The 20,148-nt window shown below is 40.2% G+C and overlaps 1 protein-coding gene and 1 long non-coding RNA gene across 3 annotated transcripts in view; one reads left to right on the top strand and one right to left on the bottom strand.

Moving 5' to 3' along the window:
- The window catches only part of GAP43 (growth associated protein 43), a 120,310-nt gene extending 107,373 nt beyond the window's left edge, over nucleotides 1-12,937 (bottom strand). Inside the window, exon 1 of the mRNA XM_008266894.5 lies at nucleotides 12,703-12,937. Coding sequence (XP_008265116.2) covers nucleotides 12,703-12,732 — 30 coding nt within the window. The 5' untranslated portion in view covers nucleotides 12,733-12,937. The remainder of the gene's footprint in view (nucleotides 1-12,702) is intronic.
- The window catches only part of LOC108177921 (uncharacterized), a 215,971-nt gene that overhangs the window by 28,690 nt on the left and 167,133 nt on the right, over nucleotides 1-20,148 (top strand). The window lies entirely within an intron of this gene.

Here is a 20,148-nt window from a genome sequence, read left to right as displayed (position 1 = left end):
TGGGAATTTATTAATAAGCACACGGTAATATCATATGGCATCCCATATTCCAATATCAAAAACAGGGAATTTTAGTGACTATCCAATCCTTTATACCTTGAGTTTCTCATCTGAACCACAGCATATAAAACTTGGGTTACTATTTTCTCCTCTTCCAAGGGTGACTTCTAACACCCATCTAGATGCACAGGGATGGGTTAATTCATTATTTACAATTGCAGCCAATCATGAGTATTAAGGCCTTGAATATATAGGATTTTGGTTCTTTTCTGGCATTTTGACTGAAGAAGCCTGGCAGATGATAGGAAGGACAGATGTGAAAGCCATTGCAAGAATCTGTTAACTGATTGTATTATCTTCACAGGAGAAGGAAGAATCATCAGCCATTTGCATGTTACAAGCTGGGAAATTGGGAATATGTTGGCATATCTGGAAGATATTGTTAAGTGTAGAAGAGTCAGAGGTTGAGAAGATAATTTGTTTAGCATAGCATTTTTCTGCGGTGACAACAAAGAATAGAAGGAAAAATAACATTGTTAATATCTGGAAGTCCTAGGTTATGAGACTTGATTTTTTGTTGGTTTTCCTATTATTATTATGGTTTGATTCTTTATAGATGGTTTTTTACTACATAGCCAAGTTGAGAGAAAATAACACTTTTGGTAATACGTGTTTAATAAAATTCACTTTAGTATGTACACAAACCAGTTTCCACTGGTACTTGAAATCCTATTGAAGCAAAACAGTAGAGGCTTGCAGGAAAATTCCTGATTACTATAATATATGTTTCAGGAAAAAAATAGGACAATAACTATGATGAAAAAATTGGCATTCCTCTTTTTAGTCAAGAATCAATAGTGTCTTCCCACTGAGGGAGGAATAAAAATTGAGTTTGGTCCTAAGTGTGGCTAAGTACATTTATCTACACCAGTGCCCAAACTTCTTGGACTCTTTTCTGAATACTATTTCTCTTGGGCATATTGTGTTTTCTAGATGATGTTCAGAAGTGAGGTCTGAGCCATCTGTGGTCATTAATGTTCCCATGACAGTTTTTACTAGAGGGCTATGGCTCAATTCCAAATTGAGTAATTTTATTTTATAATGTAACCTCCTCCTCCCTTTTCAATTATAGAAACCTCATTTTCTCCTCAGTAAAATACTGATTTTACCTAAGAGGTATAAGTCATCAAGTTCAAGATCAAGGAAAGAATATGCAAAAACTTAAGTTTTGTTCTTGGGTTTTCTCTACAGTTCTCCAGGCAAATGTCCAGCAGTATGGAAGCGCAGATCTTACTAAGTTATCCAAAAGCTATCACCTTGTGTCTTTCAATCAAAGCTCTGAGGAACAATGAATTAGGAGGATTAGCATAAAAGACTTATTCAAATGAATACTTAATACTAACCTGAGTTCTCCAGAGTAGGTTTCCCAGGTGATAGAGAAAACAATCTCATTTCCTTTCATGGGATTAAACAAATCCTTGAGGGTTAAGGAAACATTACAAATGGTACTCTTTAGAAAAAGGACATTTGAATAAATCAAACTTCCAACTCAGATTTTTCTAAAGAAAGAGTTGGTGTTTTTCAAGTGAGACAATATTCTCCTGTTCCTTCTGAAAATCTCGGAAATGTTTACAAATATTAATCCAAAAAAGCTCGGGAATGGAACAAAAATTCTCCAAATATATAGATGAAGATGAAATGGGGTGCATTTATGATGATCATTTACAAAGTCTCACTTCTCCTCATCTCTCAAATATAGTATTACCTTTTTATCTTAAATTGATTTAAAGAGAAAGGACTTTGAAATGCAATGTTGACCAAAAATACTCAACGCCTTTTTATTTTCTCCCTTTTGAACCCAGCCAGGTAAGTCTGCATAAGTGGCTTCCCTAACAATCACATATCTATAAGTCTGAGAATTAATTGCTTAAAAATTGGAAATTGTCCTGAATTGGTTTCTGAACCAAAAAAAAAAAAAAAGTAAGAATGTGAAAGAGATGTACACTACAGCAGCTGCTAGTCAAGCCTAGTTCCTAGGCTGGTTGTGCTAAGAACTTCTGAAGACACTTTACAAAGCAGCAAAATTCTGAGTTTGCTTAACCTTGTCTTTTGGAAACCATTTAATTTTGCTTTGCCTCTTCTAGTTGTTTTATACAACCATTAATGAGAAGATTAAATTAGGGTCTTTCCAATTTTCATTTCAAAATAACATTTTGGAATAGTTATTGGAACAAGGATTACAAATAATTGATGTAATGCTAATTACCAGTATTCTACATTTAGAACAAACTGGTGCATATGAACACAACAGCTCAATATTTTAGGAAGTGCCAATTTTCTAAAAATAGATAAATGTGATTATTGCTGGAATTAATTTGAAAATATTGAAATATTTGAAAATGAGATGACTAGTGTCAAGGAGTAACATTTCTATGATATATAAATTTAAGGGAGCAGTTTTACACTCATTCTTAATTATTTTGAGGAAACTGATGCTATAAACTAAAAAGAGAAGTTAGAGGAAAGCTACTCCATGTTAAATTAGCATAAAGAACAAGAATACTATGATAGAATCCTGATAAATTATCAAGAATATAGGATAGGATTCCTTGGACAGGTGCTCCCTACCAGAGTTAAGCTTCTAGAGCACAGTGAAAACCCAGTTTCATCTCCAGGTATGGTGTTTTGCCCTAATCTTTCCTTTTTGGATATATAAATTCCTGAGGTCAAGTATGTGGGTGGCTACTGCTTCCTTAGAACCATCAGTTATGAGAAGCCCACCAATAATAACAATATGCAAAACATGTCAAATTGAAAACAAACAAAAGGAAAAATTGGAGGCCTACCATGTTTGAAAGAAGTCCCTCCTGATCTGAGTAGATACTGTATTGTGAACCTATAGATATTTATGCAAGAGACTCTTCCTTAGCCAATTGACTCTCATACTAGATTTACACATGAGCTTCAGAAATTATCTCCAAACTGTGACCTAGCCCTTCTTCCAATCAGAGATGATTCACCTAATGGTAGTAACAACTAGTTGACCCAAATAGAACCAATCAAATTCATTCACCCTCATTTTTTCTCTTGTTCTTCCCCTTTCAGAATTTTGATTTCAGAGGCAGAGAAACCATGGCTGTTAGTAACAGAGCCATTGAAATGTAGGACTCCAGAAAGAAAGTTTATAATTCCTGTTGTTGAAGAACATAGATCTACCTTTATTCCCAAAAGCTTAGCTGTTCAACACTTTTCATTTTTGGACCCATAGAGTTGGTTTCTTTTTCTTGTGCCCAAAGGACACATAATTAGTAGAAGTGTGTATCTGCTGGGGTGGTGACTGGGGTGGGAGAGAGGGGAGAATGGCTACAGTGAAGGAATAAACTTATACTGATACTGATAGTAACTGGATATTGTGAAATAATTATTTCTTTCTGAATACTAGTATATTCCCAAATTTCTAGTTAATAAGCCTTTCCATGGTGGTCCACATGAGCTCTCTATAAAAATAATTTTGCAAAATGAAACTTTTTCTTTCTAAAAAGTACAACGATACTAATTTTGTTTTCTATGTTAGTCTTTGGCTTCTAGGAAAAACAATCTCTTGAGATAATTTGATCCAATCATTATCATATAAAAATTTTCAAATTTTATCCACCTATTAAGAGTTTAGTTTCTGGATTGAGAATTTGATTGTCTATATGAGAATTTGATAAATTTTGTTTTATTTCATTGATAGCCTGTCTTAAGCATAATCAGGGACACAGAAGAACTGAAATATCTTCCGGAGATTCTGAAGACCTAGAGGATTATGGCATTTAGAGTTGACTTTGAAAAGGCTTGGGGTTGTAGATCACCTGTTGTGACCAAGGTTTACTTCTGATGCACTGAGGATCCTTGAGCTTGTTAAGAAAAGGGTGCTCAGGTGATAATCCTGAAGTCTGCCTCCTCCAACCAGCTGCATCTTCATTTTCCATTATCCAACCAGCCCTTAATTCCCTCTGCATTCTTCTGCCTGACTGGGCCTTCATGTGATGGATGTGAGCACAGCATGCCTGGTAATCTTAGTGCTGAGAACCCAGTTTGGAGGTAAAATGGGGGGTGGAAATGGGGGAATTGCAGCTGATTTAGCAAATGGAGAAGAGATCTAAATGTGAAGACAAGACTAACACAAAGACAAAAGGGAAACTGGATATTTCTAATGCATTTGAACTGATCATTTGGCCTCATGACAATGTGAATATTGGCTTATCTAAATTCTGTTGCTGAAGTTTCTGAGGAAAATTATAAAAATATAATACACTTCCATCTGTCAGTATGGTTAGTATTTACTCTGCAGAATAGAGAAGAGTTAGGAGGATGTATATATTCTATACAGAGAGCAAGGGTACCTCTTGTTTGTGTAGAACTATGAATACTTTAGAATTCATTAAATTAAATTCATCCATTAATAATAACTTGCATTTGAAAAAAAAACACATTTTGACAAAACATTTTTTTTTATTTGTTTATTTGAGCCTCACACCAACCTAGCAAAAATGCAAATCAGGATCTGGAGGGTATTTTTTAATGTGTCCATTACATAAATGAATAAACTGAGGCTCAGAAAGATAAACTTACTTACCCAAGATCACACGACAAACAATTGGCAGAGCCGGGTCTAGAACCCAGGAGAAGGGTTAATTCCACTACAAAGACATGAAACATGACATTAAATAAACAACATCTAAGAAAATAATATTGGTAAATAATTAAGGATGGGAAATCTGGAAGGTCACACTCCCAACCTAAACCTGACATGATTGTAGGTGTGCCATTTGGATCTGAGCAGACAGGAGAAGGAACTGTAACCTTGACCACACCACTTTGAGAAGAGGATCGGTGGAATTGACTGTGCATTGTACACAAAGCTTGCTATGGATAGTTGTATAGAAGTGCTCTTCTGTCCAAAACATCTCTCCTAATGGCCCATCGTGATGATCCTTCTCTTCCTATACTTATCCCTCAACAAATTTATATAATGAGAAACTACTGTGTGCTAGACATAGCTTAAAATACCTGTTGGGTTTAAAGTATTTATTCAGAAACTTGGGAGGGACACACTTTTTCTTAAAGGCTTACTTCTATCTCCTCATCCATTGAACACTAATATTAGTTAATCAGAAAAATTCCATTGAACTTGAGAGGAGGAAAAAGCATAGCAAAACTCAATGCGAAAGAGACAGGGAGCACTGAGCAAAATATCAAAAAAGGTTATGGTGCCTGACAAACACTACTCAACTTTAGCAGTTGAAGACAAACATCACCTACAAATCATTTTGTATTACTGTTCTTCTCAAGGACTTGCCACTCAGAGAAAATACACTGCTTAGAGTCTGACAAAGAGTATTTTCATGGAAGGTTGTCATTGCAATTTGCCCCATACTGGGCAAAATAGGCCTGCCTTAGAATCCAAATTTATTCAATCTATTCAAGCCTAAGAGAGACAAAACTGGTTATTTAACTGACATTTGAGAAACTACTTACCATTAATCCTCCCTTTACCTTCATGCAAAACTTATCATTGTAGAATATTATTATATGGATACTTTAGTGAGAAGGAACAACATCCAAATGAAAGCCAAATTAATTCTTGAGCACACAACCTCAAGCATACATCGACATGACAGATGTTTTTTGATGTTTTTGCTATTGGTGAAATAAATCAACTTAGAGCAGCAACAGATTGAATCAGGGTCTACTTGTAATAATTGTGGGACCAAGCAACAAACAGAAATATGTGGGACCCCAAAAGAATGGTATATGAAGACCCAAGACTATGGTGATCCTGTATCTAACCTGGGACTCTGCTAAACCGTTGTTGGTGGAACAGGTACACTAGTTGTTGCAGAAGACATGGGAAGGGAGGTTTCCAGATACTACCAGCTATGGTTGTTTCTGTGCCTACTTTCATTAGAAACTGATGGTTGTTTTATCTATAACAATGATGATGAGCTTTATCACATGCAATAGTTTTTTAAAAATTTATTGATTCTATCCAATTTGATATGTCAGAACTTGTGGAAACCCTATAAGCTTGGTTCACTCTGACTTTGGGAACAGATTATCCACAGTTAAAATTAGTTACTTTATGTATGAAGCTTTACAGTAAGCAATAAAGAAATTAAGATGTCATCAAGCAGCTCACAGTGTAGATACCACCAGTATGTGACAAAACACACATATACACACTCAACTATATTGTTCAAAAAGTGGTAATAGAGATAGTACAAAATGTGATATGTACATAAAGAAGGTAGAAGAAACCTTAACTAGGGTGGTTGAGTATGACTTTAAAGAGCTATCCTTTGCAAGGAAAATGGAGTTTTTGGGGCTGATAGGTAGGTATAATGTGGGCAGAAGGTACAGTATGAGCAAAGGTACCAAGAAGTCCTAGAATATTGATGTGGTGTCCTAAAAGAGGAAGTGTTTGCAGATGGTGCTGGAAAACTGGACAAGACTAGATGATTTTGGCCATGCTGAGGAGTTTGTATTCTAGCCTATAGTTGACAAGGAACCATTATAGGATTTTAATGAGGGAAACAATATGAGCATATAAGCATTAGGTAAAGATAACTCCAGTGTTGCAAAAAGAAAAATGTGATGGTTAAGAGTTTATATAGGAAGAAGCTATTGCCTTTGTCCAGACAAGAAGTAATTTAAAAAGTCTCAACCAGGTCATATATATAAACATGTAGGGTTGAAAAGCAGAGGATGTCCTAAAAATCCTTTTAACTAGAATCAAAAGATTTAGTCATTGGATGGGGAATTGAAAGAAAGGACCAAATTCAGGGTTAATTACAGGTTCCTAGATTCCTGTGGCTGGGTGGACATATGGAGAGTGTTACAGCAATAAAGGTAGCAAGGAAGACTGAGTAGGACACAAAACAGAAGACAGTGAGTTTGGTTCTGTGCATAATGAACTTGGGTGTCTTTTAAATACTTCAAGCTAGTCTAAAGACTTGGAGATTTAGGTACTTAAGGTTCTAGGCATAGGTCAGATCACTAGGACTTGTGAGTCAAATGAGAAGAGGAATGGATCAGGATTGTGAAACAGCAGATCGTTGACATCTTGGGGGCAGGAGAGTAGGAGAAACCAACAAAGGAGACTGAGAAGGTCATGAGTGAGAAGAAGAGCAGGACCTTCAAGGGGGCCCAGTGAGGAGAGATTTTTGGGGTTAGAGATTGTCAACAATAGACAATGCCGAAGAGATTTCAAAGAAGAGGTAAACTGAAGGGTCACTGGATGTTCTGCCCCTTCCAGAATATGAAAACCAATTAGAGTAGACGAGATTGTGAGAAGGGAGTGATAAAGAGTGGGAAGTGGATACATTTGTAGCAGCTTCATTCTAAAAAGAGGACAAGAAAGAGTACTAAAGAGATGGGGGACAAAAAGTCAGGGCAAGGTCCTTTATGATAGGAGAGACAAGAGCATACTCACAGGCGTTGGGGAAAGAGAATGGACACTCAAGAGAGTAGGACCTGAGGAGTGATGCTCTGCTAAAAACTCGGAAAGGAGGGGCTGGCGCTGTGACATAGCAGGTAAAGCCATCACCTGCAGTGCTGGCAACCCATATGGGCTCTGGTTTGAGTCCAAGCTGCCCCACTTCTGATCCAGCTCTCAGGTATGGCCTGGGAAAGCAGTAGAAGATGGCCCAAGTCTTTGGGCCCTGCACCCGTGTGGGAAACCTGGAAGAAGTTCCTGGCTCCTGGCTTCAGATCAGTGCAGCTCCGGCAGTTACAGCCATGTGGGGAGTGAACCAGTGGATGGAAGACCTCTCCACACCCCACCCCTGCCTCAGCCTCTTGTAACTCTGCCCTTCAAATAAATAAATAAATCTTAAAAAAAGCACACACACACACACAGAAAGGAGAGAAAATACAGTAGATGGCTCAACTCTGACCAGAAGGAATCATTTTATTTGATTTTTAAGATTATTTGTTTACTCATTTATTAGTTGTTTATTGAAGAAGAAGAGTGGCAGAGAGATATATCTCCCATCCACTAGTTCACTCCCCAGCAGCCAGGGCTGAGTTAAACCAGGAACTAGGAACTCCATTCAGGTCTTCTACATGGATAGTAGGAGCCCATGTGCATTAGCAAGAAGCTGGATTAGAAGTGGAGCAGCTGGGACTCAAACCAGTGCTCTGATATGGGATGCTAGTATCACCAACAGAGGCTTAACCTTCTGTACCACAATGCCATCCACAAGAAGGAAATAATTTCTAAAAGAAAAGGAAGACATATTAGGTCCTTGATTATCATAAAAAATATGTGATTGGAAGCCAAGTCTCACATTGCAAAACTTGAAAACTATTTTTCTTGTATTGCTTTACTTTTATTTCATCTTCACATCAACTATGCTTAATCCCTACAAAATACCTTTTTTAGGTAAGCAGGGTGGACTCTTTGGTTTGTTTTTGGATTGTTCTTAATTTGTTTTTGCTTTCCAGTCCCCATTCATAAGAGGAAACTGAAGCCCCAAGAAGATGTAATTCATTCAAAATCACACCATCAGTTCCATCAACTAAGGGCTCACAGCACAGTGCTCTTCCCAATACTTCAGAGAATGCTGGGAAAATTTCATGGCAATGGATAAATGCAGCTCAGAAACCACCTGAGCACATTTCAGAAATTCCAAAGGGAGAATTCCTGCAAGCAAGCAGTTCTTTGGTTTACAAAAGACAGGGCTTGGTTGCCTCAAAACTTCTGTTACAACTAATAAGGAAACAAAGGGTTAAATACTGCACCTTCTCTTGATATGAACATTCTTATGTGCATTCTTTGATCTCTTAGTAGAGAAAGATTTCAGACACATCTTACTTTGCCAATATGAACAAGGGGAACATGTGGTTAAGGGATATGCTCCATTATTGCCTGAAAGAATCCCAGCCCACTTCCTTATGGGGCTAGATAAAACTCTGAAGTCTGTAAACTAATTCAGCCCCAGGTGTAACACTGACAATTCCGCTTTGATGGGGGCAAAGGAGACCCCAAGCCCCTGACTCTCTCAGTAAAGATTACCCCCGCCCTGTAGCATAAAACAGTAAAGGTTTCTGTAGCTTCCCCAGTTCAGCAAGAAAGAAATTAACCCTGTGTTTTCTTATTCCTGTTGCCTCAGCATGGATTGGGATGGTGGGAGCGGAGTTACAGATTCTGTCAGCAGGAGAGATCAGAGCTCATTGTGTATGCGCCTGGCAAGATTTAGAAGGAATTATAGAGTCACTAGAAATGACCATATCTCTATATTCACTGAATTTTCTAAGGTTCTCTAGAAGCCCAGATAATTTGGCAAAAAGAAAAAATTCCCTTTAAATAATTCTTTCTATTTAAATTTGGAAATGTTAGTGGAAATCACTATTTTACAAAAAGAGTAGCTTCAATTATACTAAGTAGAATGCCTTCATTTAATTAATTCACCAAGTCCCTGGATGACACTGGGTGTGGCTGAGAGAGATTTAGGAGGAATCCAATGTATCACTGGGAAGAATTGCCTGCACCAAGCTGCAAAGCTGCATCTTTGCACACCTTCCCGATGCTGCAAGGGAAGGCGCAGCCAGGTTGGAATTCTATACCACAGATCACATTCTCATAGATAAGAATTATTAGTGCAGGTGGCAGGGAGGGGGAAGACAGAGGTTGGTGGGGTATGAGGGTGGGGACTGGGATGTAGAGGGACTACTTGTTTGCATATTATTTTTTACACTTCATTTGCAGACTAAAGTCATTTTTTTAAACAAAGGAACCATCTCCTAGGCTTCTTTGTGGACATTTATGACACCTTGCAAGTTTTTAATCATATGCAATATGCATGGAAATTGAGCTATTTAAAGTAAGCCCCAAGATATTTGAAAAACCATAAGCCAACAAAATCTCTGGAAATTTTTATTATATTCCTCTTTTTCCCATTCACTTACCATCTTCTAATTTCCACCTCACTCTCATTCTCTTCTCCCTTCTCTGATAATGTAGAGGAAACTAATGGTTAATATGGATCATTTATGCTTTTTTTTTCTCATCCACTGGCAATGCCTTACAACTTAGAAATCCAGGATTGCTTCTTTTTGCTGCTCAAGTGGAAGAGGAAGGAAGTGCAAGCCCTCCAGACCCCTCCCACATTTCTGCTGGATTTCATGGGTGTGGCAGAGTTTAGACCTTTGCAGGGTTTTGAACATGTTGTATTCCCTGTTAGGGACTGGGGTGATGAATAGATGCTAGAAGAAAGACACCATTGGATTGTGCCCCGGATGAGGCTGGATCACTGCAGCCACATGCAGGAAACCTGTGTGAGACTTAAGGACTCACACTATAGAAAATGCCAGTCGGTGTAGGGTAAGCCCACGCCCTGAATACACCATTTCCTTCCGCCTGATTTCATACTCTCTTAAATACTGACTCATGTGAATGACACACAGCAGTGACATATGGGAGACATGACCATTTCATATATGAGTACATGCTTATAAACTGTAAGGGCAAACTATGACAATATATTTTCTGTCTTGAATATGAATGATGCTACAACACAGGAAGACATGTAGACACCATACAGAGCACATGCGTGGCTGTTGCCTATAAAGTATGCGGATGCCATGCATATTTGCATGTGAATTTTATATTACTCTCGAAACACAAAATTTCAGCTTCATTACTTGGCACATCAGAGTAAATGATTGGGGCTGTGGGTGAAATACAACCTGAGTGAAGGCAGCTGTCCTCATTTTGGGAAGGGAAATCCTTCAGCCCCAGTTCTCTTAAAATCATGCATGGTTTCCTGCATCAAAGGAGGTGTGTATATACTTGCATGTATACAAACAGGGTGGGAACAAGTTGTAAACTAGTATCTTTTTCCTTTCTAAAATTAAAGCTGTTTTCATGAATAGCACTGGCTTCCTTAAGGCTTCACCTTCCCGAATTTTGATTCCCCAGCTCACCGGTGGGGTAACCTCAGAACCTTTCTTTGACAGTACGCTTATTCAGACACCTGTATCTACCACCTTTGTATATTAAAATGAAAGAAGACAAGAAGAGGAAACATCCTGGGTTGAAAATGAGTCAATGGCAGCATCAATCTTTAGAACCATAGGGCCGTTTTCAGGAATGCTGCAAATACCCCCTCTCCCCCATAGCTGACATTCCCCTAAACACCCCCATGCAAACCAGGAGGTCTGTTACTTTATTTATTTATTTTGGCCATGCCTGTCCACCCACTGCTCTGAGCTTCTGCTTCCTCTTCTTTCTCCTTCTCCTTCATCCTTCCTCCCCACCCCTCCTTCCAGGGCGCTGGCTAAATGTGCAAGGCTGGCAGGCTGTGCTTCCCCACTCTTCTCCACCCCCTTCGGATGCAGGGAGTGTATTACAAATTGCCCAGTTTCCAATACCTGCACAGGAATAATACCCAAATCCCATCTCTAGCACCCCACCCCAAAGGCAATCAATCTGCAAAGAGCTTCTTTGATCAAAAACTGCCACCACCACCATCCCCACCCCCGCCTCAGGCACACACACACACACACACACACTCAAATCCTACAACCATTTTTTTCTCCTTAACCCTGGCCAAAATCACTCAAACATGCTCCAACAAATGTTTGAAAGCTTCCTTTGGAGAATGCCAGGGCACTGTGGTTGCTGCAGAATACCGTACTTCCCCCATCCTCACCCCAATCAAGTTTCTAAAATGTCTTTCAAGAAACAAGTGAGCAATCTGAAAGGGAAGAGAACCTGGGTGGTGGGGGGAGGGGGAGGGGACTGGGACGCTTGCTAATCTTGGATGTGTCCGTCTTCCTGAAGAAAATGAGTCACCATGCTTAATACCCAGGATGTGAGCACGTCTCTGGTCACTGACAATCCCAGGGAAACAGTAAGGGAAGGGCAGGAGAGATGAGCCTTGATTTCCAACAGGTAATACCTGGCTCCTCTTTCCCATCCCATCGGAGCGCAAAGCTCCTAGGGGCGTGGTCCACCCTCTCGTCCGACCAGCTGGGGCACAATCGCTAGCCCATGATTTTCCCCTTCTACATGGCCAGATTTTTCCCCAGCCCCCGTGGTTTTTAGGTTCTCCTTTTACAAAATTCTCTGCATCACAATCCCATTCATTCATTCATTGAAAAATAAATAAATAAATAAAGCCTTCACATGTTTTCCCGCAAATACCTGCGTCCCCCGTGAAGCTCATGCATGTACGAAATAAGACGTCTTCCGCAGCACATGTGAGAAAATTGTACGGCAGAACAAGCAATACTCAGCCCTGAATATTATTCCTTCAACCATGCTTTTTTGCGAATAATATAAAGGATCGTCTCCCCATCTTGAAAGGTAGAGCCCACATCTCCTTCCCCACACCCCTCTTTGCATCCACACCCTCAAAACCAGAAACCTAAAACGCTGAGCATTTACGGATAAGCAAAAAGAAACCTTAGTTGTAAGCCAAACCAGCGTATTTTTTCCCACCCTCACCCCTCGTTAGTAGCAGCATTCCAAAACCAGAGCATGAAAGACAGAAAAGAATAAAAGCTGGGATGCGACCATCAGTTACCATATGCTAAGGAAACGCGAGTACCGTGGCCAGAGCAGAAGCCGTTAAACATTTTATCTGCCTTTACAGGGAAATCTTGTACTCTGGTCATTTCACAAGAGCAAGAAGTAAAAATCTTTAGCTCTACCTGTTTGGTTCTTCTCATACAGCACAGCATGGTTGTATCGTCCCTTGCCTTCTTCCTGCCTTCTCTCCTTTCCTCCTCTCTCTTTCTTATTCCCCCCCTCTCCACCTCTTTTCTGCTCGCTTGCTCACTCGCTCTCTCGCGCTAGCGCGCTCTCTCCCTCCCTCCCTCTCTCTCTCCTCACACACACCAGGGCAGTTAGCAGCGACTGTAAGGTCCACAGCTACTGCTCAGCGCACATGCTCGCTTCCTCTCTCTCTCTCTCTCTCTCTCTCTCTCTCTCTTTCTCTCCCTCTCTCCCCCTTCACCCTCTCCCTCTCTCTCTCCCTCCCCTTCTCCCTATCTCTCTTTCCTCCACCCCCCCAGTCTCTATCCCTTTTTTCCCCTCTCTTTCTCAGAATTGTTCACTACCTTTCAATGACTAATCACTTCCCCCAGCCCCTACCCCATTCTAGACAGTCACCCCTCCCAATCCCCTGCCAGCCTCATGAATATTTAAACACCTCCAATCTGGACCCAATTACCCACCGACTTTCCCACTGCATTGCGAGGGTGATGGGGTGGGGGCAGAGAACGATATTCTAGTCCGTTCATCAGACTGGGTGGAATATGTTTTAGGGAAAAGGGGCCTGAGGAAGGCTTGCATTTCTTCACTAACTCTGCTTTTCCCAAAAAAGCAAAGAAGAGCTAGCTATTCCTAAGGAGGAGTTGTATCAGACCTATACAAGCTATAGCTGCCATTTAGGTTTTTTGCAGTTAAAAATTGCGAGGGTTAAGATCCCTCAAAAATTTAAATAATATGTAACTGCCACATATGATAAACACACGCACACACACATACTGCTCTCAGGAAATGTATAACCTAAAACAAATACACACATATAGGCTTAGAGATGCACAGACTTATCTCATGTATGCTGTAATATCCTGAAGAAAGTCACATGAATATGTAAAATTTTAAACACTCTAAGCACTTGAGTTTAGAAATAATAACACATTTTTAGGAATTAACAGCCAAATCTAAAATCACATGGTGGTTTTTGTCCTAATGCACGCATCTGAAAATCATGGTTTCTTCTAATTTTAATGAGAAACCTGAGTACATATGAACAACAGGTCTTTGAAACATTAATAGTAATCAAAATTATATTTTACAGTTTGGGCACGACAGATAAAAATAAACTATTCTGCGATGAGAATAAAAGATACATCATGCTGCCTATTTCTTCAATTCTTTTGATGTACTTTTAATAGTTTTGGGGGAACATTTGATTTTAAGGTGCATAAAATACAATTTTTATATATGTAGTGCTGTAGCAACATGCAGCTGTCACGGAAGAGCTGTGCACCTGATTTCCTCATCTGTAAAATGGGGATAGTCATGCCAACATGTTGTAAGAATGAAAGAACATAATGCACAGGCCGGCGCTGTGGCACAGTAGGTTAATCCTCTGCCTGCAGCACCAGCATCCCATATGGGCACCGGTTCTAGTCCTGGCTGCTCCACTTCTGATCCAGCTCTCTGCTATGGCCTGGAAAAGCAGTAGAAGATGGCCCAAGCCCTTGGGCTCCTGCATCCACTTGGGAGACCTGGAAGAAGCTTCTGGCTCCTGGCTTCGGATTGGCACAGCTCTGGCCATTGTGGCCATTTGGGGAGTGAACCAGTGGTTGGAAGACCTTTCTCTCTGTCTTTCCCTCTCACTATTTGTAATTCTACCTCTCAAATAAATAAATAAAATCTTACAAAAAATAAAAAAAAGAACATGATGCCTGCAAAGCACAACAGAACCACTTCCAGTGCACAGTAGCTCTGCCCTAGAGACTGGACTTTTCTGAAATTTTTGGTGACATTTTCAAGTGAATGTCTCAAGGAACTTTTCAAACCATTTCTTGTTGTTAATTAGTGATGACAAGTACCCTTAATTAAACAGCATGTATTCTTTCTATTCTCCCCTACAATACATTGTTTAATAGGTGTCAACTAAACAACTTATTACCATGCCTATTTCAGGATCACTGAGTTCAGCAGATGCTCAATACATTTTAACAAAATTCAAGGTACAACCAACTCAGAATGGGCTGTCTCAGAAAGATACCTGGAGATGATGGTGATACCTAGCAGGTGATGGTTATCAATTATCCCTAGGGTTCTTCCTGAGAATGACTGGCTTGGATCCAGTCTACCTGTTCTTTTCTAGTCAGTATGCTTCTTAGTTTTCATAGTTTATAATAAAAGTCAGAATTATATTCTGAGTTTAAGATTCTTTTAATGTTTAAGATTGTTGGGCCGGTGCTGCTGCTCAATAGGCACACCAGGTTCTAGTCCCGGTCGGGGTGCCGGATTCTGTCTGGGTTGCCCCTCTTCCAGGCCAGCTCTCTGCTGTGGCCTGGGAGTGCAGTGGAGGATGGCCCAAGTACTTGGGCCCTGCACCCCATGGGAGACCAGGAGAAGCCCCTGGCTCCTGCCATCGGATCAGCGCGGTGCGCCAGCCTCAGCGCACTGGCCGCGGTGGCCATTGGAGGGTGAACCAATGGCAAAGGAAGACCTTTCTCTCTGTCTCTCTCTCTCTCTCTCTCACTGTCCACTCTGCCTGTAAAAAAAAAAAAAAAAAAAAAAAAAAAAAAGATTGTTTTAATTTTGCTAAGTCCTATCAGGACAGAGCATTCAAAAACAACCTTCTATGAAGAAGAGCGAGAAGGATGGGTGAGAAATGGCTTGGATCAAAGACATCTCGATTGTGGATTAGGATCACCTTATGTAGCTTGTTAGTGGCTGGAAAGTATTTAAAGGAGGAAGCAGAGCGGGTGAAGGCTGGGAATAAGGAGAAGAAATTGCTTCTGTTGGTGTTTAAATAGGCTGAGAGCTTTGCTGATAAGATCATTTCATTAACTGTGTGGCCAAACATAATGCAAAGGCTGGGAACAACTCCTTTCTACTCACCCCAGCTCTCCCGTTTGCATTTTCTCCCCCTTTTTATTGATTGGAAGGAATTCTGGAAACAACATCAGACAAACTAGGACTCAAAGCCTGGCACAGGCAGTAACAAACTTTGTGACTAAATGTGCTAAACCATTTTTCTTAGCATTAGCCTTCCCATCCATTTACATGCATTATTTCATGCAACATTCAAAATGAGGTAGCTGAAGCATGAATCACATTTTGATGGGGGATATAATGCTAAGGGAAGTTAAAAGCCTTTACTAGTTAACATAGCTAGTAAGAGGCAAAGCTAGGATTCTAAATAACCCTCTTAGCCCCTAAGCTACATCACTACTCCACCGGCTTCAACTACCATTACTATACCTCAGGTCTTAGATTAAACTACAAAATGGAAGTTTTGTGATGAAATGAAATCTACATTCTACAAGGGCCACCTATTAGGTATAACTCTTACCTCAAGAGCCACAAAGAACAGGAGGATAACCTTATCTCATAGAGAGCCCTCCATATATTGCTGACCAAACGTCAGCTCTTCCAATCCTTCAAGTGTGTTGGATTCTCACCATTTTGGATGCTTTCCTCCAGACACATTATATTCTGTCAATGAACCTCTAAAAAACTTGCAAGAAAGGAGCACAAGATTCCAAATTGAGTGTGAATAATATGGAATCAATCCCAATGCACCTTTTTTCCTCTAAGCAATGGAGGTTATGGGATGGCACATGAATGAGGAAGGGAGAGCACTGGGCACACATCCCATATCAGAGTGCCTGGGTGTGGGTCTTGGCTCTGCTCCACATTCTAGCTACCTGCTAATGCACACCCTGGGAGGCAGCAGGTCAAGTATTTGGGTCCCTGCCAACAACACAGGAGACCAGAGTTCCTGGTAGCTTCAGCCTGGCAATTTTCAGCTGTTGAGGCGACTTGAGGAATGATTCAGTGAATGGGACATCTCTGACTGACTCTTTGTCTCTCTTCTTTCTCCCTGTCTCAGCCTCTATCTTAACCTGAAACATACTATACACTTAAGAAGTGAGAGTTCACTTTTCTTACACTTCCTTTCCAGATTAACAACACCCATTTTCTTGTCACTGGACCCCAGTGTATTCTTCTTTTCATTCCATACTATACAACGTTATCATATGCATTCTCTATGTGTTCCCACTCACTAATCTTAGTTCTAATCCTTTGTGGGACTGACTTGTGTCTTCCTAATCCCTGTAACCTACAAATGTGACCTTATTCAGAAAAAGGCTCTTTGTAGATGTACTTAAGGATTGCAAAATGAGATCATCCTAGATTTAGGGTGGGCTCTAAATTCAATGGCAGGTGTCCTTATAAAAAGAGAGGAAAATAAGAGAGACACAGAGAAGAGAAGGCCAAGTAAAGATGAAGGCAAAGATTGGAGTGATGCTTCCTCAAGCCAAATGATGCCAGGAGCTGAACACAACCACCAGACACTGGGGAAAAGGTATGGGATGGACTCTGTCAGACCCTCCAGAAGGACCTAACTCTGCCACTGCTTTGATTTCTAACTTTTGGCCTCCACAATTATGAGAGATTATTATTTTTTTGTTCTAAGTCTTGAGATTTGTGGAAAGTTTGTCATAGCCTAGGAAACTAATACACCCCCTTACCCTAATCTTTAAGGCTCCCCTCAGTCTGGATTGAGCCTCTCCTAGGGTCTCATACCCAGGCTTTACCAAGTCCCCTGGTCTGCATACGAACAGTCCCTTGCCAGGCAGTGAATATTGGTGCATTTTGCCTTTTCTGATGTGATTTCTTTCCATTTCTAAACTCATTGTGTTTTCTCTACTTATTCAAATCCTCACCATGAAATGAAAGCGCTACCCTGGCCCACAGGGAAGGTTTGTAGCACACATCTGACATTCAATCATACTTTGCTCCAATATTATGTACTGTTCTTTTTTCAGGTATGTGTGTGTTTCTTTGAGAGAATAATTATTTTTGCAACATAGAAAATGTTGAATAAATAAATTGAATCAATAAGTTCTGACAGAAAATGAAAGTTTTATAAATCGAATTATATGCCACCCCCTACTCCATTGCATATGTCCTAGTGCCTCATGAAATGATTGTATTTGGAGACAGGGCCTTTGAAGAGATAGTTAAGTTTAAATGAGGTGTTTGTGAGCTCCAAGCCAATCTGACCCGTGTCCTTATAGAAAGAAGGATTAAAAAATACAGAAACAGAAACCATGGGTTTCCATGTACGTAAAAATGACCACAGCATGTGACCAGGCAGCAAGAGCATAGCCTTTTGCAAGCCCAGCAAAGAGGCTTCCAATGGATTCTTCCTCCACAGCTCTCAGAGGAAAATAACCCTGCTAGCACCTTGGTCTTAGACCTCCAGCCTCCCAAACTATGACACATGATATTTCTGTTGGTTAAGCCACATAGCCTATAGTAGTTAGCAATGGCGGCTCTAGGAAACTGATAGAATAGGAAAGAGGCTGAGACAGAGATTTCAAAAAGGTTAAGGGATTATGAACAGACTAACAAATTTTCTACCTGAATGATGATGTTCTTTTCTCTCAAATATCAGCCATATTACCAAAATGGATGTCTAATACTTGGCAGAGCCCTTAGTAAAGTCTAGTGACTTTTGGGTTCAATACTTCAATATGAAATTCAGAGATCTGAGAGTGAACCTGAGATGTGGCCTTTACTATTTCTTCATCTTTTTCTAGAATGATATTGTTCACAGGAAGCTAAGCAAGAGCCGCATGGGTTAAGCCACAAATCTAAAATTGTATAATGTTTAGGCACAGCCCTTACGCCTATGCATTTTCTGTGATTGGTTATTAGGGTATAATGACTAGTGAATCCATTGGGAGGCTGCCTGTTAAAGATCAGAACAATCCTGGTTCCTTTTTTATTTGTGTGAGTGTGTGTGTGTGTGTGTGTGTGAGAGTTTGTGTGTAATAAAAATCAGATCACTATGTGCTTTACTTTTCCTCATTCTTTATTTTTATTTGTTTCACTTAGTCCGTGCTTGACATATTTTGTTCCATTTTTCTCACAGGAGACTATTCACAGATAAGAGAAAAATGGAAGAACCTAACATTGTCTGAGATTGAATGTAGGCAGTGTGGAGAATGAGGAGATCCAGAAAAATCTGATTTTCTGAGAAATATGATGAGTCCAAATTGAAAGTATCATTTTATGGAAGCATTGAAATGATCAAGGGCATCACAGGATCATGTTATAAGAAATCAGACTCAGAAGTGTCTCCCATTGGGTGATTGTTGGGACTATCAAAGACAGTTCATTTTCTCAGCTTCAGAGCACTATGAAAGTCAGAGGGCCAGGCCAGCGCCGCGGCTCACTAGGCTAATCCTCCGCCTTGCGGCGCCGGCACACCGGGTTCTGGTCCCAGTCGGGGCGCCGGATTCTGTCCGGGTTGCTCCTCTTCCAGGCCAGCTCTCTGCTGTGGCCAGGGAGTGCAGTGGAGGATGGCCCAGGTGCTTGGGCCCTGCACCCCATGGGAGACCAGGATAAGTACCTGGCTCCTGCCATCGGATCAGCGCGGTGCGCCAGCCTCAGCGCGCTGGCCGCGGTGATCATTGGAGGGTGAACCAATGGCAAAAGGAAGACTTTTCTCTCTGTCTCTCTCTCTCACTGTCCACTCTGCCTGTCAAAAAAAAAAAAAAAAAAAAAAAAAAAAGTCAGAGGGCCAAAGAGGGACTGTTTAAGAATATTTAGAAATATTCAGGATTCAAGAACTTGAAGACAGGATCAAGAAAAGCAGCTGTCAGGAGTGAAACTAGAGGTAACAATACCTCTAAAATGCTAGAGAATGTTTCTTAGCCTTTATCCCTCTTAAATTTTCAATTACAATATCAATGGCCTTATTATTTAAATAATTGCATAATTAAATATAATTATTTTATAAGTGTCCATAGAGAATTATTTCATGGAATGGTGCAATCTCTTTCCAGAGGAAAGGAACATTCTACACTGAACTTTCTTAATATTTTAGTTTCTAATATCCTGAATGGAAATTTTGAAACTCAAATATAATTACAATGATTGATCAGAAAATTATACATCACCAAGACACAAGATTTAAAGTGGGATCCCATGAAAACATACTGACACTAAAGTAACCTGCTATCTCCCCACAGGAACAAAATAGAAAATAAAACAGAAAAACTGAAACCAAAATCCTCTCTTGTCAAAGGTATTTAGTTCCTGCCCCAGTCATCACCATAGTGAGACACCTGGATGGCTCATGTATGTCTACAGGTAAAGAAGCAATAACAACAAAAACCACAAAATTAGAACCTTGCTCAATCCAGCTGTAATGACAATTATATATAATGGTGTACAGGGGAATCTTTAATTCTCCTATGGATGTAGAAATAACTTCTAACAAATTCATGGCCAGGTGACCTTGATTTGGAGTACATTTCTCTAGGTACGTTAGCTCTACACCATTCCCAGTGTGGATTCCTCATGTTTACTCTAGGCCATAACTCTAGTGG

The sequence above is a fragment of the Oryctolagus cuniculus genome, chromosome 4, assembly GCF_051225735.1.
Source record: "Oryctolagus cuniculus isolate XC-2025 breed Fujian yellow rabbit chromosome 4, ASM5122573v1, whole genome shotgun sequence".
In the NCBI taxonomy this organism is placed as follows: Eukaryota; Metazoa; Chordata; class Mammalia; order Lagomorpha; family Leporidae; genus Oryctolagus; species Oryctolagus cuniculus.
This window is presented reverse-complemented; position numbering and strand designations above follow the sequence as displayed.